Source organism: Pristis pectinata, chromosome 3, assembly GCF_009764475.1.
Source record: "Pristis pectinata isolate sPriPec2 chromosome 3, sPriPec2.1.pri, whole genome shotgun sequence".
NCBI lineage: Eukaryota > Metazoa > Chordata > Chondrichthyes > Rhinopristiformes > Pristidae > Pristis > Pristis pectinata.
In genome coordinates, this window is record NC_067407.1 from 65,464,168 (window position 1) to 65,486,796 (window position 22,629).

At 48.1% G+C, this 22,629-nt stretch overlaps 3 protein-coding genes across 5 annotated transcripts in view; 1 reads left to right on the forward strand and 2 right to left on the reverse strand.

Moving 5' to 3' along the window:
• Window positions 1-5,924, forward strand: part of LOC127567923 (retinoic acid receptor RXR-gamma-A-like) — a 183,679-nt gene extending 177,755 nt beyond the window's left edge. For all 3 annotated transcript variants that reach the window (XM_052011132.1, XM_052011135.1, XM_052011134.1), the window contains exon 10: window positions 1,512-5,924. In XM_052011132.1, the coding sequence (XP_051867092.1) occupies window positions 1,512-1,659 (148 nt within the window). In that variant the 3' untranslated portion in view covers window positions 1,660-5,924. The remainder of the gene's footprint in view (window positions 1-1,511) is intronic.
• Window positions 5,925-6,946: 1,022 nt separating this feature from the next.
• On the reverse strand, window positions 6,947-10,080 carry LOC127567927 (serotonin N-acetyltransferase-like). Its single transcript, XM_052011139.1, has 2 exons — window positions 9,897-10,080; window positions 6,947-8,306 (listed from the first exon to the last, which is right to left on the reverse strand). Exons 1-2 carry the CDS (start codon window positions 10,042-10,044, stop codon window positions 7,960-7,962), a joined length of 495 nt encoding a protein of 164 aa, XP_051867099.1. The 5' UTR covers window positions 10,045-10,080; the 3' UTR covers window positions 6,947-7,959.
• Window positions 10,081-14,427: 4,347 nt separating this feature from the next.
• mrps14 (mitochondrial ribosomal protein S14) lies at window positions 14,428-20,290 on the reverse strand. Its single transcript, XM_052011140.1, has 3 exons — window positions 20,177-20,290; window positions 18,441-18,605; window positions 14,428-15,643 (listed from the first exon to the last, which is right to left on the reverse strand). The coding sequence occupies exons 1-3, from the start codon at window positions 20,234-20,236 to the stop codon at window positions 15,461-15,463; spliced, it is 408 nt and encodes a 135-aa protein (XP_051867100.1). The 5' UTR covers window positions 20,237-20,290; the 3' UTR covers window positions 14,428-15,460.
• Window positions 20,291-22,629: the final 2,339 nt, after the last annotated feature.

The window sequence follows — 22,629 nt, forward strand, 5'->3', positions numbered from 1 at the left end:
AAGGTCCAAATCAGAACACCACCTCCTGGAGAAGGAATGGCGATCTCCATGAAATGTACACAATTCTCATGGGGCTTGACAGAGGAGGTGCAGAGCTGGTGTTTCTTCTGGAGGGGGTGTCTAGAACTGGAGGTCACAGCCTCACGATAAGGGGTTGGTCATTCAGGGCAGATGGGGGTTTTCTTAACCCAACAGGGCTGTGGGGATTCAGTCACTGAACACATTCATGGCAGAGGCTGGTAGCTTTTTAGATGTTAAGGAGATGCACCAATATCAGGTTAGTTCAGGAAGATGTACTTATCTGTTGGTGATTATGATCTTATTGAGTGATAGAACAGCCAGGAGTAATGATCTCCTCCTGCTACTACTTACTAGTAGTCCCATGATAATAATATTGACTAATCAATGCAATCAGACTCTATCCATGAGTTTCAGACAGACCCAGGCAAGAGGAAGAGACAACCCAGAGGTGAGCTCCTCCCCAACACTCAACGTGTGACCTTGTCCCAAACTATTACTCTCTGAAACAACTGAACTGATTTATGTTCAAATGGATTTAAACCAAGTGTTTTCATCGCTTCCCTTGAGAGCAGTTGCAAACATTAATACAGGATCAACGCACAAATCTGCTGGAGGAACAGCGGATCAAGCAGCATCTGTGGGGGTGGTGGGGGGGGGGGGGGGGAAGAATCGTCCATGTTTCATGTCAAGATCCTGCATCAGGACTGAGAGTGGAGAGGGGAGATAGCTGGTGTAAAGGGAGGAGGGAGAGGGGTTAGACAGGGCCCAGTAGTGATTGGTGGACTGAGGAGGCGTGAAGGATGACGGGCAGGTCGAACCAGGTAGGGGGAGGGGTGGAGTTGGGAGTCAGAGGCAGGTGGGTGATAGAACATAGAACGTAGAACACCACAGCACAGTACAGGCCCTACGGCCCACAATGTTGTGCAAACATTTTATCCTGCTCTTAGATTTATCTAACCCTTCCCTCCCACATAGCCCCCTATTTCTCTATCATTCATGTGTCCATCTCTTAAAAGTCCCTAATGATGGATGGAGTCAAATAGAAAAGAGCAGATGGAGCGAGGTAGGGAGGAGGGGAGGGTGAAGGTGGAGACAGCGAGGAGGGAGATAAGCAGGAACACGTTGTTGGAATCTGATAAGTAAGAAAGGTGGTAATGGGAACCATTAGGTGAAGGGCAGATGGAACCAGATAGGGGAAGGGGAGAGTTGGTGGGTGAAGTGTGGGGGTGATGGTGGATGGAAACAGGAGGGAGAAGGAGATGGAGACAAAAATGGGGGGGCAGGTGGGAAAGGGGACAAAAACGGGAGGACTGGAGGAGGAGAGAAGGGGGTAGTGAAACACGCTGGAGGTGAGGGTTACTTGAGATTGGAAAATTCAATGTTCATACCATTGGGTTGTAGACAACCCAGGCAGAATATGACGCGTGCTCAACACCAACAGATGTCAGCCTCTCTCTTGATTAACAAGGAGTCTCCCTCTGTCTCCCCAGGTTCGCCAAGCTGCTCCTCCGACTGCCAGCCCTCCGCTCGATTGGACTCAAATGCCTCGAGCACCTGTTCTTCTTCAAGCTGATTGGCGACACCCCCATTGACACCTTCCTGATGGAGATGTTGGAGGCTCCTCATCAAATGACGTGAATCCATTCCCCGCCTTTCCCTTAAATGTCAAAATCTGTAAATATTTTCACTAATTGTGTGAATAGAACCAAGATAACGCCATCTGTCCAACTTGTAAAACACATACTTTGTACCTTGAACAAGCACAGTGTAGCAATTATTTGATACGTTGTTACAGGGATTTTAAGAGAAAAAAACACTTATTGGAAGAATTTTAGATTAAAGTTCTATTTAGAGAAGACTAAATCAGGTTTACAAGTCGGTACCTCTCACACTTCAATCCTCACTGTTGGTCACTTGCAGCCCCACTGCCTGTGAAAGGGGCGATTCCCTGAGTGGATGTGGCTCTGGTCCCCATTTTAGAATCTGCACCAGCAGCACACCCTCCACCACTGTGATCCACGGATAGTATAAATTCCCCTCCCTTCCACACCCAGCGTTCAGAATGCACCCCCTTTGCAACCCAGTCCTGCTAATGTTGAAACACTGAATGCCCCCTTCCTCTCCCCCCCTTCCCCCAGCACCATTCATTGTTCCAGTGACCTTCAGGCACAAGTAGTTGTCAAAGCGCTTCAGGTACTTGGGCCGCATTCTCCCTGACACCACGATGTACTGTTTCAGGATCTACTGCTCCTACTCGCAGGCTGAAGATCGATACTTTGAGCTTATGATTAATTATTAAAGTCGCTGCAATCCTTGCTGTGTTTGATTCTCCGATGCCCTTTGTACTGAGGACGGAGAATGCAGTAACTCAGAACGAGTCAGGTGGGTGCAGGTAATCAGTGGCAGGATGGAGGGAGCTCCAACGAGATGCTTCCATCCATTAGAGGAGGGGGCCCATTGAGGCAACAACCCTACAAAGGGCACCGAGACAGGACTTGAGTGGGAAAGGGCAAGGGATTGGAACTGGAAAAGCAGAGCACAAGTGGGAAGATCTAACACCTCAACTAGGACAGAGTGCTGAGCAATACCTCAATATCCTGAGCAGCTTCACATATCCATTCTTCGCTCGCAGGAGTTGCTGGCAAGCCCACCTTCTTTTGCCCATCGCTCGTCGCCCTGAGGTATAACTGAAGAGCTTTTCACTTCTTTAGGGAGTTAAGTCATCCAAGTATGGGTCTGCAGTCACGTTAAGCAGGTTCCCCTCCCAAAAGGGCTGCAGTCAACCAGCTGGGCATTAGCATCAACCCAGTGCTCTGCCCAGACCATCTACTCCTGTTGCCCAGTTCCTTCTCAGTTAAATTAAGTCTCTGAAGCTGCTGTGGTGAGATTGAACTCACCTTCCTTGGTTTATTGAACATATAAATAGCAGCATGGAAATCAATTGCCAACTCGGTGACATCTCCCAAATGCACAGAATTATCAAACTCTTAAATCACAATGTTTGGAGCGATATTTCGGACTGCAGTCCCTCAAAGGTTCATCATATTTGTGTGGGATCATCGGGCACCCCTGTTTTATTTCCGACCGGTCTATCCTCAGCCCACACTCTGCAAGGTGCTAGCCAAAGTTTACTAGCAACCCACTCCCCTAACATCAGCTTCCAGCATTCCCCGGTGGACTCCAAGCAAGGCTGTTTGAATCTGATGTCTCTGGCTCCACCCACCCCCACTCACTTCCCCACCCCACTCCACTTATTCTTGCATTGCCTACACCATCACTGCACTTCAGACCCCCACCCTCTTCAAATCTTCCTTTAAACCCATTGCTTTGATCAGGATTTTCTTCAATCCCTCTGAACTGATCTGCTTCACCGCGCCCCCCCCCCCCCCACCCCCGCACCAAATGTATAGCATTTGTATAAAATCACTGCAGCTCAGAGGGGTCTTTCAGTCCATTGAATCAGTGCCACCTCTTTGTAGAAATAAGATAAGAAATCTTTATTAGTCACATGTACATCCAAACACACAGTGAAATGCATCTTTTGCACAGAGTGTTCTGGAGGCAGCCCGCAAGTGTCGCCACGCTTCCGGCGCCAACATAGCATGCCCACAACTTCCTAACCCATACGTCTTTGGAATGTGGGAGGAAACTGGAGCACCTGGAGGAAACCCACACAGACACAGGGAGAAGGTACAAACTCCTTACAGACAGCGGCCGGAATTGAACCCGGGTCGCTGGCGCTGTAATAGCGTTACGCTACCCGCTACACTACTGTGCCTGCCCTCTACACTATCATCCCAACCAACCAGTCCCACTTTCCTACTGATAATTCTCCCAACAGTGCCTATCCTGTTCCCTACCAAAAGCCCTGACTGACAGTTCCCACCCTCTTTACATACAGCGATCTCTGGATCATGACCATTTTGCAAAAAACACTCATATCACCTCCTGTCCTTTGCTCAGGTAACGTACCCTGGCCGGCGCTACAGATGGTGGGGCTGTGTGGTCTCTACCCGGTGTTGTGACATCTTGCTCAAGTCCCCAGTCCTTCACACACTTTAATTGGAAACTAGCTACGCGGGCAGGGAGGCAGCCAATTTTCTCATCTCTCCCAGGGCCCACACGTGTGCAATCCCAGGTAAACTCCAATCTGTGCCAGACGGTACAGCTGGTGGAGCCTCTGCCTCACAGCGCCGAAGACCCGGGTTCAATCCTGACCTCGGGTGCCGTCTGTGTGGAGTATGCACAGAAGCAGGATCAGGTTTATTATCACTGACATATGTCATGAAATTTGTTGTTTTGCGGCAGCAGTACAGTGCAAGACATAAAAATAAAATAAAACATACAAAAATAAATAAATAGTGCAAAAGAGGAATAACGAGGTAGTGTTCATGGGTTCATGCACCATTCAGGAATCTGATGCGCATTCTCCCTCTGTGGGTTTCCTCCCACTTCCCAAAGGTGTGTGGGTCGGTAGGTTAATCGGCTCCTATAATTCCTCCACTAGTATGTCAGTGAATGGTAGAATCTGGGGGGAGTTGATGGGAATGTGGGGAGAATAGATTACAGGGAAAAACTAGTGAAGGAACATGACTGATGGGTAGGCAGAATGGGTCAAATGAGCTTCTACGAAGTATGGAAATGTGGAATAAAGGAACACAAGCACTAGGGGAAAAATGTAGTGGCCCTCGCTCTGCACTGATCTGAAAAGAAAAACTGGAAAACTTGCTGACAGTGGGAGTCTGGACACTGAAGGAGCAAAGAGGTACATCCAGCACTGAAAGGCAATGTACAGGAAGAAAAGTCTAATGTACAGTTGGCCTTTTATTTCATGGGGGCAAGCATATAAAGGGAAGATCCATTCCAGTTGTACATATGTCTGATCTCACCAGGAGTGTTACATTCTGGAAAGCAGACCCTTCCACCCACAGCATCCATGCTGGCCACTAATGACCTAATCCAGTTTCTACCATCAGCCAGTAGCCTTATATACTACAATGTTTCAGGTTGTCCAGATACTTCTTCAACATCCTGTCAGTTCCTGCCTCCAACAGCCCCTCTGGGCACAGTAGACTGGAAAGATATTGGCCACAATAAAGGAAGGGCTTCGGAGGTTTGGCGAATGGATTGCCTGACCTGAGGTTGTATTTGTTTGAGCATGGATGTTGGAGGGATGATCTCAGTGAGGTGTTTAGGGTAAGGTAGATTCTGAGAATAGATTTCTTCTGAGGGGGGTCTTAAAACCGGGGCTGGGGGCAGAGAGGACAGAGGTGAAGTGGGAACCAACTGTTCATCCAGGCTCTCTCCTCCATTCCTCCCCACCTCCCACAGCAAAGTGGGAATCAGTGGAAATTTATGTTGGGTATGCCCACCCGAGGGATCTGTAGCAGGGAAATGAAGAAGGTGCAGATCAGAGGTGATCTCACTGTGGGGCAGAGCAGCAACAGGGCAGAGCTGTTTTTGGACACCAGGTGTAGGCTTACAACAATGACCTGTATTTATACAGCATCTTTAACACTGGAGCATTCCATGGTGTTGCACAAGACTGTTATCAAATTAATCACTGGGCCTTTTAGATATTTGGGAAAATGGCAGATCCTTGACTAATGGGAGGTTTTCTTAGAGTGGCTACTGATTACTCTTTCTCCCTTCCCCTTATCTGTTACCCAGGCTCCCAAGTCCCATTTCCCTCAAATTTAAAGTGGGCCTCAGTGGGTCAAAGAGGGCGGGGCGGGGCGGGGTGGTGGGGGGTGGAATCAAGTGTGTCACAGGCTCAGCAGAGCAGTGTTGCAGTTCCAGGAAGTCTAGTTCAATTCAGCTAGCTCCTCCATGTCTGCCATTCACACAGTGTGTTACACGGAACAGCTCCCAAACCACCGCCCCCCCCCCCCCCCCACACACACACACACATAGACACATACATACACACACAGTCCACAACCCACACACTGCAGCAGGACCCCAGGGTCACTCCACATGTATGCCTAACTGCTATTTTTGGTAATTGTGCTATTGTTCTGCCTGTATATTTTATATATAATACTGTATACATATAGTGTTTAGTTTATTATTCATTATGGAAAAGTCATCTCAAAAAGAAGCCAGTGCACCATATCTAGGGTGACATGCATCTTTGAGTCTGAAGTCTACATCACTACCTTGCTCATTTTACTTCCATTACCACATCTTTATTGCAAGCATCAAACCCACAGGCAGTAATAGAAATTGAGTTCATTGACAAAGAAATAAACTATGCACTATATACGTGTGTATATGTATATACCCATTGTATGCATATACATGCCTATATACATACATATAAACCTGCTTTGTTTATACATATATTATATATAGTATAAAGAAAGAAATAACTTGGCTGTGATTGGAAGCTACTTTAGGTTCCAGAGCAGGGCAGAGGAGTCTGTCCTTCATTCAATGCCTGCCTTTGGGTCCCAACCTGTATTTTGTTTGTTGTACTGTCACTGTACAGTTTATCTAAGCACAGCTTTCAAAGGAAAGGGCAGCAGTTGCAGAGGTTTGTCACCAGTTCCCCTTCCGCCTGAACAAATGGTTATATTTTTGTACTGTACAAATCGGGAGATAATGAGCCACTTGCTGCAAATTAGCTCCTAGACGCTGCCCCAGTCAGGAGGCACGAGGTATAACGTGAAGATTTCTGTCACTAAGTGTCTCTTTGGAGGAGTGTGTTCTGTACCTGTCTGTCTGAACTACTCTGCAGCATCTTTACAGCTTTGGTATACACCCTCTTTTAGCAACAACAAGAATTTAACTCTTTCATGTGTAACCGTTTGCTTTGTAAATACACTGTTTAAATTCTGCCTTTTTGTTTGCTTGTGTAATTGCAAAGATTTTGGTTTCTTCAGGAATGATCACTCATTGATTGCAAACATTCAAGTTGTTCCACCCTGTAAGAGTTTATTACCGCATAACTGTACACCAACACTGTTTATTCATGCCAAGGACTAAACTGTGTGACTACAGAGGGGCAGGCTATCCAAGTGCAGGAGCCTACGTTAATGTTACATTCTTATATACTAATCCCCCAAGGTGTTTCACAGGATCATCAAACTAAATTTGACAGGAAGATATTGACCATAAGCTTGGTCAAAGAGAGAGGTTTTAAAAGAGAAAAAGTGAGGCAGTGGGGAGAGATACTGACTTATGGCCCAGTGACGAAGACACCACAACAATAGTTGAAACGGATGATGGGCAAAAGGCCACAATTGACGAGGCCACATCTGGAGTACTGCATTCAATTCTGGTCACCCCATTATTGGAAGAATGTGGAGGCTTTGGAGAAGGTGCAGGAGAGGTTTACCAGGATGCTGCCTGGATTAGAGAGCATGTGCTATGAGGAAAGGGTGGGCAAACTTGTTTTCTCTGGAGTGTCAGAGGCTGAGGGGAGACCTGATAGAAGTTTATAGATTATGAGAGGCATAGATAGGGTAGATAGTCAGAATCTTTTTCCCAGAGTAGATGTGTAAAGTATTAGAGGACATGAGACGTGCGGGAAAGTTTGAAGATGTGCAGGGGCCTGGGTCGACTGATGGAAGCATATACGATAGTGGTGTTCAAGAGGCTGTTAGACACGCGAATATGCAGGGAATGGAGGGGTATGGATCACGTGCAGGCATAATAGTTTAATTTGGCATCGTGTTTGGCACAGACATTGTGGGCTGAAGGACCTGTTCCTGTGCTGTTCTATGTGCCATGAATTCCCAAGATAGCCAGACAAGATCTCTGCTTGCCTTATGACAGCTGCCCCAAGTTTTTCCTTATTTTTCCCCAGGCTTCCCATCGCTCCTCCCCTGCCCCAATTCTTATATTCAATGCCCCACCCAATGAAGGCAAGCATGCCATACGCCTTCTTTACCACCCTATCGACTTGTTTGGCCACTTTCCGTGAGCTGGTGGCTGTCAGCTTAGGTCAATGGCACATTCGTACCAGGGGTCGGGACCATAAGTCACAGAGGAAGGGCCAAGCACGGTGAAGCCAGCCTTGGTGTAGAGGGGCAGGAGGTGCTGGTGGCTGATGAGACAGATCCTCCTCACAGTGGGATGGGCGCGAGGTACGGTCTCCACAAGGTGCCGGAGCAGGCGCAGGGCGATTCCATGGCGTCGCTGCACAGGGTCCACACACAACGAGTGAATGCAGACGGTGGTCCCCGTGGGTTCATGGACTTCAATAGACCTTGCAGTGAGATGGTCCACAACTGAACGAGTCCCACAGATAAATCCGATCAGCTTCCCATTGATAAAATTCCCTTGAAAGAAATTCAAAGAAATTCACTCTCAGTTCCCCGTCTTCCCCTTAATGCACCTTGTGTAACAGGGCACAAGAACCCACAACACTGTCCACTCTCCCTAAACCTCTCCCATGTTCCAAAGGCATGTGGGTTGGTGAGTTAATTGCCCACTGTGTGCAGGTTAGGGGTAGGATCTGGAAAGGGGGATGTGGGAGAATAAGGTGTAGAGGGATTAAAAGACTGGGAGTTTGACAGTTGGGATTGCTGTGCTGGGAGTCCACATGGGGCTCAACGGACCGAATGTTCTTCTGTGTTATAGTATACAAAAAACTTTAGACTTTTCCTGACCTCTACGCTGTACAGCCTAGTCATAATTTTATGTAAAGCACATTCATGTAAGGTTGACGTCATCCAGTGTTGTGGGACATCAGTGCACCAGTTATAAGATCAGTCCAATGGCTGCCTGGTCTTTCCCACTGAGCACAGCTTTTCAAGGCCAGATTTTGTTTCCAAGGTCCGTCTCGGAATATTCCGAGGTGCTCTGAGAGAGGTGCTCTGATTATTGGTGCAGGTCTCTGGAACACACACTGGTCACCAGGTTACTGTGCTGTTACTGGGAGCAGGGAGGATCTAGTGTTGGGCGGTGCAGTGTTCAAGGGGTGAATGGACACCGATGGCCATCCGATGAACACACAGGCAGACGCAGTGTGACCCGCTCTCCCTACCTACATTGACGCCAATTACATCTTCCCAACACCTCCCCCTTTGGGTCACTCTGCAGCCATTAACTAACTCTGCCCAAATGAGGGGTACAACTTGGGATCTCACCCAACCCTTAAGAATCCTACACACCCATCCTATGATTGGATTCCATTCAGTATTCCCTGATCTGCCACTTGTACACTCCACAGAATTCCCTGAACTTCCCCTTGTACATTATATTCCTGCACTCCTGCTTCTATGTATTATTCCCTGGGCAGTCCCCTGGTACACTCCAAAATATACCCTGCACTCCACAATAGTCCCTACGCTCCCTACGTACACTGCACAGTATTCCCTACACTCCCCTGTACACTGCACAATATTTTCTATACTCTTCCTTGTACTCTCCACAGTATTCCCTACAAACCCCCTGTACAGTCCACAGTATTCCCTATATTCCCCCTTGTACACTACACAATATTCCCTACACCCCCCTGTAAACTCTACAATATTCCCTACAATCCCCCTGTACAGTGCACAGTATTCCCTATACTCCCCCTTGTACACTCCACATTATTCCCTACAATCCCTCTGTACAGCCCATAGTATTACCCGCAATCCCTCTTCATAAAGTAAATTCCTTCTCCCAACCCGAGCTTTTTCTCTTGGTGAGTTCAGTTCTCCCAGCGGGGGCAGCAGTGAGCAGAGGGAGGCCACCAATGAGAAGAGACAAGCTCCAGCCGCTCTAAGCGTGACAGGGGGAGGTGTGGAAACTAGATCCTTGCACAGTCTGCGCTGTTAACGATGCACGCTGGCCGTGTTAGTGCCTTCCACTGCCCCTATCGATGCAATGGACAGAATACAACACCGCAAGCAAACAGTGAGCGGCCGAACGCTCGCACTCACCCAGGAACAACTCCCCCGCCTCCCTCTGCCTGTATTCCAGCGTCTCTAAACTGGCCGCCTCTTCCGCGGGATAGCCGGCCACTTCCAGGGCCCAGGCGGCGGCCACTTCGCCTCTCGCCAAGGTGTGAATCTCTCCCTTCGTCTGCATTTCACCTCCACCGTCCCGACCACTCGGCCGCGACAGGGTGCGCGCTCAGAGGGAGGGGAGAGCGGATTGTAGGGGGCGGTGCCTGCAGTCTGTGCCCACCCCTTTGTACACTCCACTGTATTCCCTGTAATCCCCACTGTGCACACCACAGGAATCAACGCATTCACATGCCAGTGCATCCTACTTTACACGCTCCACACTATTCCCTGAAGTCTCCCTACTACACTCCACTATATTCCCTGCACTCGACCTTCTACAATCCACAGTATTTCCTGGTCAATCTCTTCTGTACATTCCACGGTATTCACTATACCTTCTCTTCCCCTCCCATACATTCCACAGTATTCCCTGCACTCCCCTCTCCACAATCCGCAGTATTTCCTGGGCACTCCCTATTCTGCACTCCACAATGTTCCCTGGGCAATCACCCTTGTCCACTCCACAGTATTCCTTGCACTCCCAGTAGTTCTCTCCATGGTGATCACTGCAATCTCCCTTGTACAGTCCAAAATATTCCATGGACTATCTCCCTTCTACACTCCACAGTATTCCCCACAGGCCCCTTGTTCATTTCTCCATATTCCCTGCACTCCCCATTCTACATGCCACAGTACTCCATACACTAACCCTTGTACACTCCACAGTATTCTAAGGTCCCAATAATATTCTGCACAGATTTCCCTTAGCACTCTCCCTTCCACACTCCACAGTACTCCTTACATTCCCACTGTACACAATGTATTCCCAGACACTTCCCCCATGTACACCACAGTATAACCTACAGTTGCCTTTATATCACAGTTTTCCCTGCACTCTCCATTTGTACACTCCACAGCATTCCACCTCATGCACTGCACAGTATTCCCTCACTCCCCCGTTCTACACTCTATATTGCCTGGGCACGCTCTGCATTGTACACTACAATTTTCCACATTTCCCTTCAACACAGGTTATTCACCAGTTCTCAGCTCAGTCCCATTCTCCCACAGTTTCCTCTAACCTTCTCCCTCCCTCCCAATTCTCACACAAGCCAACTACCCTGGGGGTTAATTTACAACACCCTGTTCCCCTAATAACCATCATGTCTTTGAGATGTGGGAGGAAACCAGGGCACCCGCAGACAGTACCAGAGGTCGACATTGCAGCTGGGTCACTGGAGCTGTCAAGCAGCAACTGTACCACCTGCACCACTGTGCCTTAAGTAATTCCCCACGCAACATACAAACAGGTGCTACCTGTAGAAATGTTTAACCAAATTCATATCATTTTCCTGTTTCTCACAGCAGATAGAAGCATATTTCTTTCCCCACCATCCCTTATGGATTTACCCCTTGTATGTCTGTAATCCATATGATTTACAACCAATCTCACAATGCAACTCTCCAACCTAAGGCCCCCTGTAGGAATTGGATTTGCCAAGAGAAATCCCTCCTTTTTTTCCTTTTCTGCAGGCAGTAAAAGCAGTTCCTGGTTTTATTTTCTGTTCTTTCCATGAGTTAGGCTATCAGATAGAAAAATATTGCATCCAGGAAATGATGTGATTGATTTAATAGAAGCTAGGGTCACCTAGCACCAAGTCATGAGGAGCAAGGTGCTGCCAAGTGAACTTTCTGAAGAATTCTAAACGCACTGATTTATGTTCATGGCTTTGGAATAAAATTGATCAGTAAACCATTCAGAGGGACAAAGGCAAAGAAAGATTTTTGTAGGCAAACATTAAGAGCAGGTTTGTTCAGGCGTAAGAGTTGTCCATTGAAGCTGAAAGCTTGCTTTAGATCAATGAACTGAGGATTTTGCTGAAAATGTCAATTTGGATGACTAGCAGCTTCATACAGCAATGAATTACTGAGCTGAAGGAATACACTGACAAAATCAATGTGGAATTAACATCCACAAACCTAACCCACATAAATCATATCATGCACAAATTGGGAGGGGGAATGCAGTCAGAAGACATATCATTCAAGCTCCTACACTTGGTTAATGGTAGAGTGGTGCTGCGCAATGCAGGTTAGGTGATACTTCAATAACTCAAGCACCTCCGTGATTGAACTTCTGCCTTAAGTCGGAGAAAAGAGTTGACCAGGTTTCCTGCATCCAGGTTCCATCAACATGCTGACAGAGAGCCATTGTGCAAGGATGTTCCTGGTTCCCTTGGAAAGAACTAATGCAAAGTGTCATTGGCACAAGTGCCTGAGGGGCCTGCAGCACTGTATGGGTGAAAAGGGGAGGAAGCACACCCTGAAGGGAAACAAAGACTTATCTTAAATTGTTAGTAACCAGGTTAACAAATGGACCATTTTAAAGAAAGCAAGGAAATCACTGAGGCTCATTTTGAGGAAATGAACTAGAAGACAAATTGCCCCAATCCTCTATTTTACCCAGGGCAGAGCACATATGAATAACACATGTATTTTTTCCTCTCTAAAATGGAGACCAAACTGAGTACAGCACTAGAGCAAGTACACAATAGATTCACAAGAATGCAACAACAATAGCTATGACAACAGGTTGAACGAACTAGGGATTTTCCTCTAAAATAAAATCTAAAAGGATTGCGTCGAGGTCTTTAGGATTAGGAAAGGGTTTAATAGGGTGCATAGAGAAAAGATATCGGGCAATAATATTTTAATCATCAATAAATCCAAAAGAGAATTCAGGTGAAACTTCTTTCCCCAAATAATACTTAGAATCACAACCCAAGGAACAATAGAAGCAATTAGCATCACTATATAGAAGACAGTGCCAGGTACGCATGAGGAGGAATAGAATGAGATGTTAATAGATAGACAGGGGAAGGAGGAAGCTCAAGTGGAGTACACATCCAGCCACCTGCTGCTTCACCTGGCCTTTGTGCTGCAAACTTCATGTGATCTACAATAAAATTAGATGCAAGAATAGATTAAGTGAATGGACAAAGATCTAGCAAATCCCATCACAGCAGGGTCAGAGAGAGCTTCAAGACCCGGCTGTGGGATTGGGGAAAGGTTTGAAAGCCTGTTGGGGTTTGCGATTAGGGAGTTCAGAAAGAAGAGCATGTTGAGTGGAGGATGCAGGCTCGGGGAGAGAATCAGAGGAGCAAGTTAGAGGGTTGAGGCTCCAACTGATTGGACAGCAGATGATCAGAGATCAAGACAGAGTGGGTGATAGCCAAGGAGATCTGCAGCAGGTGAGAAGGGGTGTGGATGGGGGGGGACTTTGCCCTCATGGTGCATGGTCCCTTAATTGTTATATTAAATCAGATTTTAAGTATGACTGGAAACGGGACAAGGGCAGATATATACACCAAGGTCACATATCAGATTGATATGGTAAAGAGGCAGGAGGGCTGCCTGTGTGCCTAATCCCAATTTTCCCAGTAACCAATCTTCCATATCCTTGAATATACAAGTATGTGCAGTAACTACATGCCCTTGTCCCTTTCTTTTTCTCTCCTCATTCATGCAGGTACTCTCCTGTAACCCATCTTTCCAACCCTTTGCCCCAGCCCCATTACCCAAGTTTCTTTCCCTTGTCTCACCTGGTTCCATCTGCCTATCACCCACACACTCAACCCATTGCATCCCTATCCCTCCCCCCAATGATCACTTCTGCCTACCCCAGCTGCCTTATTTGGTTCCTTCTCACTTTCCTTTCTTATCAGATTCCACCATCTGCAGCCCTTTGTTGCTTTCACCTATCACCTCCTAGCCTCTGTCATGATCTCCACCCTTCCCTCTTCCACCTGCCAATCAACCCCTCCTCACCTGGAACCACTTGCCAGCTCTTGCCTCCCTTCTTTATACTGCCATCTCCCCTTTACACTCAGTCCTGATACAGGGTCTGAACCCGAAATGTCGACCATCTTTCTGCCTCCACAGATGCTGCCCGGCCAGCTAAGTTTCTCCAGCAGTTTGTTTTTCTCTTTAAATCCCACATCTTTAGTATCATTCTGGCAAATTTCTCCTGCACTCTCTCCAAGAGATGGCAATCTTCATACAACCAGTTGCAATGTACTTGTACAGATATATCAAGGCTTTTTTTTAAAGAGATGTGAAAGCTACTTCAGGCACCGACCAGGCACTTTGCATTGACAACCTGTACTGACACAACTCAGCATACTATAAACAGAAAGCAGGCAAAAGTCCACACCACTAATGCTTTACAAGGCCCAAGGGGTCTCAGGTACAGTCAGTCATCAGGGTAAACAAACACCATCCTTACTGTGCCTAGATTGGGAACAATAGGTATGCCCAGCAAAGAAATAAGGAGGCAAGCAGCATTAATAGCCAATAATCCATGTGCTATAAAAGCTGACAGAAATAAACAGGGGAAGGAGTGGTGAACAGTCTTTTATCTAAGTTGACTTAAAAGTAATCAAATTAAAAAAGCAAGCAGGCCATCAATGTTCTTAGACCAAGCTTTATTAGAGTCCCATTAAAACAAGTCGTCAGTACTGTTGTATTCTTTGGAGCATTACAAAAAAACCTTCACACAAAGTCAAAGAGCAAATACCTGCAGTTTGACTGTGGCAACTGTTTCTATGCAGCTGAGAAAGACAGGTAGACACAACACAGCCCCTGAGATATTCAAGGGAGACTTTTAAAATGGAAGTACAGCAATCTGACAAATACAGCATGACATGGACCACATTAAGTACATCTCATCAAATGCAAGTGGTTTTATAGTTAACAAGACCTTGTTTCTCCCCCATACAGCCTCACTAAATATTATTTTCATAGAAAACTATCCTTTGTGGTTTTCAAACACTGGATACATTACACCAGAGTGCAGCTCATACTTTAATCATTTAAATAATGCATTAAACCCAGTTGCAAACACACTTGCCCATGTACAGATGCACTAAAAGAATGAGATTCTGGCAAGGAGAGACTCCAGATGCAAGTGCATAGAGCAGGAACACTTACAAGTGGGCAAATTAAGCCCAAGTGAAACTCTCACCAAGTATTTTTCATAAGGTGGGCACAGGTAAAAGAGAAACACTGGGGCATCTGGCACAGGTAAAGTCACACTGTGCTCCCCCTCAGTGAAATAGTTTTCAACACTGATGTTTCAGCAAAGGATGAGGCTACTCAGAATCAGTCTTAAATCACTTCATACAAGTCAGCAATAATAAATCTGATTCTGAACTGCACTGCCCCTGTCCACGTCACTTCAAAGAGGAAGGTTAGGCAGGTAAGAAGGGTATTGTTCATATTCCATCAAGAACAACATGCTTTTATACAGTAGCTTTCATAATAATGTCCCAAACTCTGTACAGCCAGTGGAGTATTTTTGAGATACAGTTGCTTGTGTAATAGAGTTCCCAGCCCACCCTGTAGCTCCAGAAGAACAGTCAGTTTGGGGTGGCTTCAGTGATCAGGTCCTTATTGCCCAAGTCACTACGGGCAGGTTCCTTGAGCCAAACAAATGGCGCCTACCACATGGCACGCTGGATCCCAGACATCTGGTTGTGGTCAGCGAGGTGCCGGAATACGATCCGGCTGAGCCTCCATTTGCGTTTGACACCTCGTGGCCGTGAGGTGAGGACACAGCGATTACGGATCCGGACTGGGCAGCTGTCTCTCGGCAGAGCTGCGATCTCCTGGTCAGCAACCTCCTGTGGGAACACACCACTGGGGGTGAGTAAAGTGCACAGCACTGACCACTTACTGCAACTGACAGTGCAGTCATATTCAGCTTGAAATGCTTGTGCTGGAATTTAACCTCCCCTATAATCCTCTCTGATCTTCTTACTTCTGATCTCTGCTGGATCCCCCTTTCCTTCTATCAACACAGCCATAACCTGCATCATAGAGTCATACAGCATGGAAAAAGGCCTTTCAGCCCAACTCATCCATGCTGACCCAGATGCCAATCTATACTAACCCCATTTTCCTGCATTTCATCCATATCACTATTTCTTTCCTATCCATGTACCTGTCCACATGCTTTTTAAATGCTGTGATTGTGCCTGCCACCTCCTCTGGCAGCTCGTTCCATATACCCACCACTGTGTGGCAAAAACTTGCCCCTCAGACCTTGTAAATCGTTCCCCTCTCACCTTAAACCTATGCCTTCTCGTGTCCCACCTCCAAAACTCTCTCCCTGAATCTTGGTTTCCATTTCAAGTCAAATCAAGTCAAGTTTATTGTCACGTGCGCCAGTACAGCAAAGTATACAGTACAATGAAAAACTTGCTTGTAGCAGCATCATAGGCACATTTCCCCTTTTGGATGCTCTTCAAAACCTATCTCCCACTTTGACCAAGCTTTTCATCCCTTGATGGAATATCTTGTACCACCGTGCCAAATTGTGATAACTTTTTGTCAGATGACGCTGCTGTGAAACATCTCGTACAGGTCTGATCTCCCTCCCTGAATTGCAATTGAGGTAGTACATGGAAGGTTCAGCAGACTGATCCCTGCGATGAGGGTGGCTTGTCACATGGGGAGAGGTTTATCAGACTGGGCCTATGCTTCCTAGTTTTTTGCAGCAGCTCAATGTGTTTTCTGTACCCATACATCAACTTCCAGTGATTCATGTACAAGGATACCCAGGACTTGCCTAACAAATCCCACCATTTAAAAATTACACCACTTTTTTTCTAAAATGTTATCTTCCAAAGCAAAGACCACACATTTCCACATTTAATTCCACCAGCTATATCCTCAACCACTCACCGAACTTTCTTACATCACTCAAAGCCTTTCTGCGTCCTCCTCATGGTCCACACTGCCACTCAGCTATATCAAACATTGATGTATTAGTTCTGACAAAGGGTCTCCACAGATGCTGCCTGACTTGCTGAGTGTTTCCAGCTTTTTCTATTTTATACTTTCAGTATTTTTTTTTTGAAGACACAACAGTTCCCATAATTCAAATCATTGCTACAGATTGCGAATGGCACTGATCCTACGAGTCACAGCCACCCATCCCCAAAATGACCCAATTATTTCTACTCAAAGAGGACTCTTTCCTGACTTGTTCTGATAGGCTAAGATCTAATTTTAAGCTTGTGTTGCCTTGTTCTGGAAACCTTCTCCACGGGACACAGATTAACATCAGTTCAATGGAGAAAATATTTCATACTGAACATCTAACATTTTATACTCTAAACCTTTAGTATTTTATTTCAGCCCTTCGAGAGTTAATGAGGCATCATGTGGCTTCATTTGATAAACACTGACCTCTTCTGGCTCTGTCCTGCATGCCAGGTGATAAACAAGAGGTTCTCATCAGTCACTGGGGTGCATAAAGGCTGAGTGGTATCAGCCAGAGTAGCTTCAAACTCTGCTGTGTGTGAAGTTAACAACCACAGAAGGTCTGCCTGCCATACAGCCAGTGGACAACTGAAGATGTAACCTGGAGGGCAGGGGACAAGGCTGCACGTTTAAGGCCAGGGTTTGTTGTCCCCAGATTCAGAGGGATAGACAGTTTCTCAATGTCCTTCTACCCTGCGAGCAGAGGTTCAGTTTCAAGGTAAGCATCAATAGTGGATATTAAGAGAATCAAGGGATATGGGGCAAGTGCAGGAAAATAGCACTGAGCACTCATCCATGGCCTAACTTCTACTTCTTATGCTCTCATGAAGCATTCCTGCATGTCAGGACCCAGATTGACTAAAAAATGCATTTTAAAGAATGTGGAAATAAAGTCAATGAGCTTCAAACAGTCTGGCAATTAGTACATCAACTCTAACCACGTTCATGGGCAGTAATAGTTTTTGTTTTATACAGATCTACAGAAACAATCCAAATATGGCAGAGCTCTAGTTTCCGCACTGTAGACATGAACTGTGAATCTTCCTTCTGCCTCGTGTCCTGACCTGTGCCAAATTTGGTATCACAGACAAGAACATGCAAGATTAGTGTAAAGGGGTGATTGAAGTGTACCCTCAATGGGCCAAAAGGCTGAAATCTCTGAGGACCAAAATCATGGATACACCACCACCCACAAGAAACATACCTTCACTTTTGCTTCAATGTTGCTTGCTCATGAGTCCTGGAACTCCTAACAACAGTGTGGAAGCAGCACTGATAGAAGGACTGTTGTGGTACAAGGCAGCATCACAGACCACCCTCTCAAAGTAACTAGGGACAGGCAATCAAAGTCAACCTTGCTTCCAGTATCAGATGTTCAAAAAGGCTGGCATGGACATGGTGGGCCAAAAGGCCACTTCTGTACTGTACGACTCAGACGAGAATGAAAATTTCACTCACCCACTGTTTAATGAAGCTCTATTCTGACGTGGGACTGTGTCAGCCACAGTGATAAAATATTACTTTGCTCCAACTTAAATCACTGCTTCTCCAACTTCCAGCCAGAAAACCAAAACAAAAACTCAGCACAAGGGTTAAGAGTTCCTTAATATGTAATAATCATTTCAGCACGCACCATCTTGTGTTTAACCATACCTGCAGTTCCTTTGGTAAGATTGTGTTCTTCCGAATTGCATTGAGTCGCCGCCTCTCATCTGCATACTCAAAAGCCAGCTTCCTCCTTTTCACATCCCTTAGCATTCGCCAATCCACGTAGTAATTCCGAACCAGTCCGTTTCCTCTGGGAACCAATGACAACAGCTACAAAGGAAGAAACATAAGCATTTGAAACTGAAAGTGGTTCCAACATTGGTGCCTGAACAACAGGAAGATGAGCTTTAATGCAAATGCTAATCAACTGTTTTAACTTCACAGCTGGAAGACTTCACCACACAAGAGTGTATGTCATTTTCAAACAAACAAGTTATCTTCAAATTCTTCGTACTTGGAATGGAAACAGGTACAGGTCAGTTGGGCAAGAGCGGAAAGTGGCTGGATGGTCAACACTAAGGGAGAAAAATGACCCTACATCCAATGCCAGCAAAATTCAGAAGAGGGCAAGAGGGAGGGGAGAGGAGGAATAGACCTTGGGTAAGAGGGAAGGGAGGAAAAATGGACCTGGGAGGGTGGGGTGGGCCTTTGGGAGGGAGGAGTGGCGGGAGGTGAGGAGGGGGAGGGTAGGAAGGATAATAGACCCTGGATGGGAAGGAGGAGAGAGTTGATAGACTCTTGATGGGAGGTTGGGAGGGGGAGAAAGGGAGGAGAAGGGGGAGGAGGAGGGGGCGATAGACCTGGGGTAGGAGGGGAAGGGAGGGAGAGGAGGAAGTGGCGATAGACCTGGGGGGGAGAGAGGGGGAGGGGGAGGGGGGGGAGAGGGGGGGGGAGAGAGGGGAGGGGGGGAGAGGGGAGGGGGGGAGGGGGGAGGGGGGGAGGGGGGAGGGGGGGAGGGGGGAGAGGGGAAGTGGCGATAGACCCGAGGTGGGAGGGAGGGGAAGGGTGACAGGCCCTGGATGGGAAGGAGGAGAGAGTTGATAGACTCTTGATGGGAGGTTGGGAGGGGGAGAAAGGGAGGAGGAGGGGGCGATAGACCTGGGGTAGGAGGGGAAGGGAGGGAGAGGAGGAGGAAGTGGCGATAGACCTGGGGTGGGAGGGGGAGAGGGAGGGGGAGAGGGAGGGGGGGGTGGGAGGGGGGAGGGGAGGGGGGGGGTGGAGGGGGAGAGGGAGGGGGAGAGGGAGGGGGGGAGGGAGGGGGAGGGGGGAGAGGGAGGGGGAGGGGGGAGAGGGAGGGAGGGGGAGAGGGAGGGGGAGGGGGAGGGGGAGGGGGAGAGGGAGGGGAGGGGGAGGGGGAGGGGGAGGGAGAGGGAGGGGGGAGGGGGGAGGGGGGAGGGGGGAGGGAGGGGGGAGGGGGGAGGGAGGGGGGAGGGGGGAGGGAGGGGGGAGGGGGGAGGGAGGGGGGGGGGGGGAGGGGGGAGGGGGGGAGGGGGGGGGGGGGGAGGGAGGGGGGAGAGGGGGGGGAGGGGGGGAGGGAGGGGGGAGGGGGGGAGAGGAAGTGTCGATAGACCCGGGGGAGGGGGAAGGGGAAGGGGGCGGGGGGAAGGGAAGTGGCGATAGACCCGAGGTGGGAGGGAGGGGAAGGGTGACAGGCCCTGGATGGGAAGGAGGGGGAGACGGAGGGACGATAAACCCGGGCTTGGAGGTCAAAGGGAGGAGGAGCGAGGGGGTAAGTGGCCGGGCCGGCAAGAGAGCCGCGCAGGGTTAGGGATGGAGACGGACTTTCCCTCCCCAGCCGCGGCCCACCACAGGACAGGAGCCCCGTCCTCCCGCTCGGTCACCTGCCGCCCGGCTCCCTGCAAGAGGCCCATCGCCCGGCCCCACACCGCTGCCGCCGCCATGTCTCCACCCCCGTCTATCGGGAGCGCGCAGTGCGGGCGCCAGGAAACCGACCAATCGGCAAAGGCCAAGGAAAATAAAACTCGGCAGGTGCTGGGAAGCTGGCATCAAGGCCGGGGGCGACCGCGGATTGGTCAGCGTGTGTGGGGGAGGAGCCTGGTCCATGGGTTTTGCTTGTCATTAACCTAAGTCAAACTGGCAGACTGAGGGAGTGGATTGCAGGTTACAGTCTGCCTCCGGACATCTGCCCTGAGTGTCAAATGTGCACCAGACCCTTCCCTACCAGCACTGTACCCCACTGTTATACAGTGACAGACCTGTCCCCACCAGTGCTGGTCCCCACCGTTATACAGTGACAGACCTGTCCTGAGCAGGATGTACCACAGTGTTATCACTGACCTGGCCCTACCATAGGGACCCCAGGCTCTATTTGGACTTGTTCCTGCACCTCATCCCAGGTCTAATCTTGTCCCTGGTTCAAGTTGGACCCTTAGTACCGGCAGTGAGGGAAGTGGGGTCTACCTCCAGATTACAGCCACTGCCTCCTCCTCTCACCACACGTGATAATGTCACCAGGTGCTGCTCTCAGGTAGTTGGGTGGCTTGGGGATTCCCAGTCACATTCCCAACAGCTTCCATTCCTATTTACAAGAACATTGGCCACTCCTGTCAAATCCATACTGAACAGGCAGCTTTCTTTTCAGATACGGTAAGCCCCGTACCCTGGGACACACTGGTCCAAGGGAAGGGAAACACTGGTGCCAAGCATTTTGGTGAGGATTAGGATTGGGAGCAGGGACCAGCATTTGACTGTTGGGGTGGATCAGAGACTGACACTGGGGTACAGCTCTGGTGGGGATGGGTCTATCGCTGTATAACAGTGGGGTACAGTGCTGGTAGGGATGGGTCTGGTGAGCTGGAGGCTGGAGTTGGGGGCGCTGGAGAGATTGAAGGGGGTAGAATCAAAGGTTGTGCAGTGGGACTGGTGGGGACACAGTGGACAATGGTCATAGAGTCATAGAATCATACAGCACAGAAACAGGCCCTTCAGCCCAACTGGTCCATGCCAACCTCGATTCCCATCTAAGTTAGTCCCATTTCCCTGCTTTTGGGTCATATCCCTCTAAATCTTTCCTATTCATGTACCTATCCAAGTGTCTTTTTAATGTTATTAATGTACCTGCCTCAACCACTTCCTCTGGCAGTTCATTCCATATTCTGACCACTCTCTGGGTGAACAAGTTGCCCCTCAGGTTCCTATTAAATCTCTCCCCTCTCATCTTAAACCTATATCCTGTAGTTCTTGAGTCCCGAACCCTGGGAAAAAGACTGTGTGCATTCACCCTGTCTATGCCCCTCATAATATTATGCACCTCTGTAAGATAACCCCTGATTCTCCTACGCTCCAATGAAAAAGTCCCACCGTACTCAACTTCTCTCCATAATCTCAAGTCCCAGAAACATCCTTGTAAATCTCCACTGCACTCTTTCCAGTTTAATGGCATCTTTTCGACAACAAAGTGACCAAAATGGAACACAATACTCCAGATGCGACCTTACCAATGTCTTATACAACTGCAACATAACATCCCAACTTCTATACTCAATGCTCTGACTGATGAAGGGCAGCGTGCTAAAAGCCTTCTTCACCACCCTGTCTACCTGCAACACCAGGGTGCCATGTACTTGTACTCCTAGGTGCCTCTGTTCTACAACACTCCCCAGGACCCTACCATTCACTGTGAAAGTCCTACCCCGGTTTGTCTTCCCAGACAAATATGGTCATGTGTTGAGATCGGTGTCAGGACCAGCAGTAAAGTGGAGGTCACAGGGCTAAGGAGGAAGCCAAGGAGATCTGAAGTATGAGGTTTCAATTCTTTTGGGGGAGATGGGACTCATAGGTATAAATAGAACTAAATGGTCCAAACTCAGCACTCTGGTGTTAAGAACCTGTTGTTCCAGGAGTGCTCAACAATGGGCACCCACAGCACTGTTTTAGTATTTCAGGGTACATCTTCATAAACATTATGCTGAACTTTCAAGTCAACAATTTTATTCACAGGTCATGGTATTCCAATCAAGTTACCATTTATGTACAACCTTTGAGCAAATAGTTCATGGAGTCTTAACAGAGCTAATTACTGTGCACTGGTGGGTGGGCTCTAAACTGTGGCCCTTCCCCACAGAACCCTTGCAGTGGCTGCACCCAGCTTCAGTGCACCCCTCATCACATGGTCCTGGACTTTAGATGGGGGTGTGTTTGCAGCACTCAGTCATAGACAACACCTTGCTCTGGAACACCAGTGAGACTCAGGCAGACTAGACAGTGACTTTCACTGTGTTGATGGTTTCCAAGCAGTGGTTGATATTTGTCTCAGTGTGTGTCCCTGGGAACA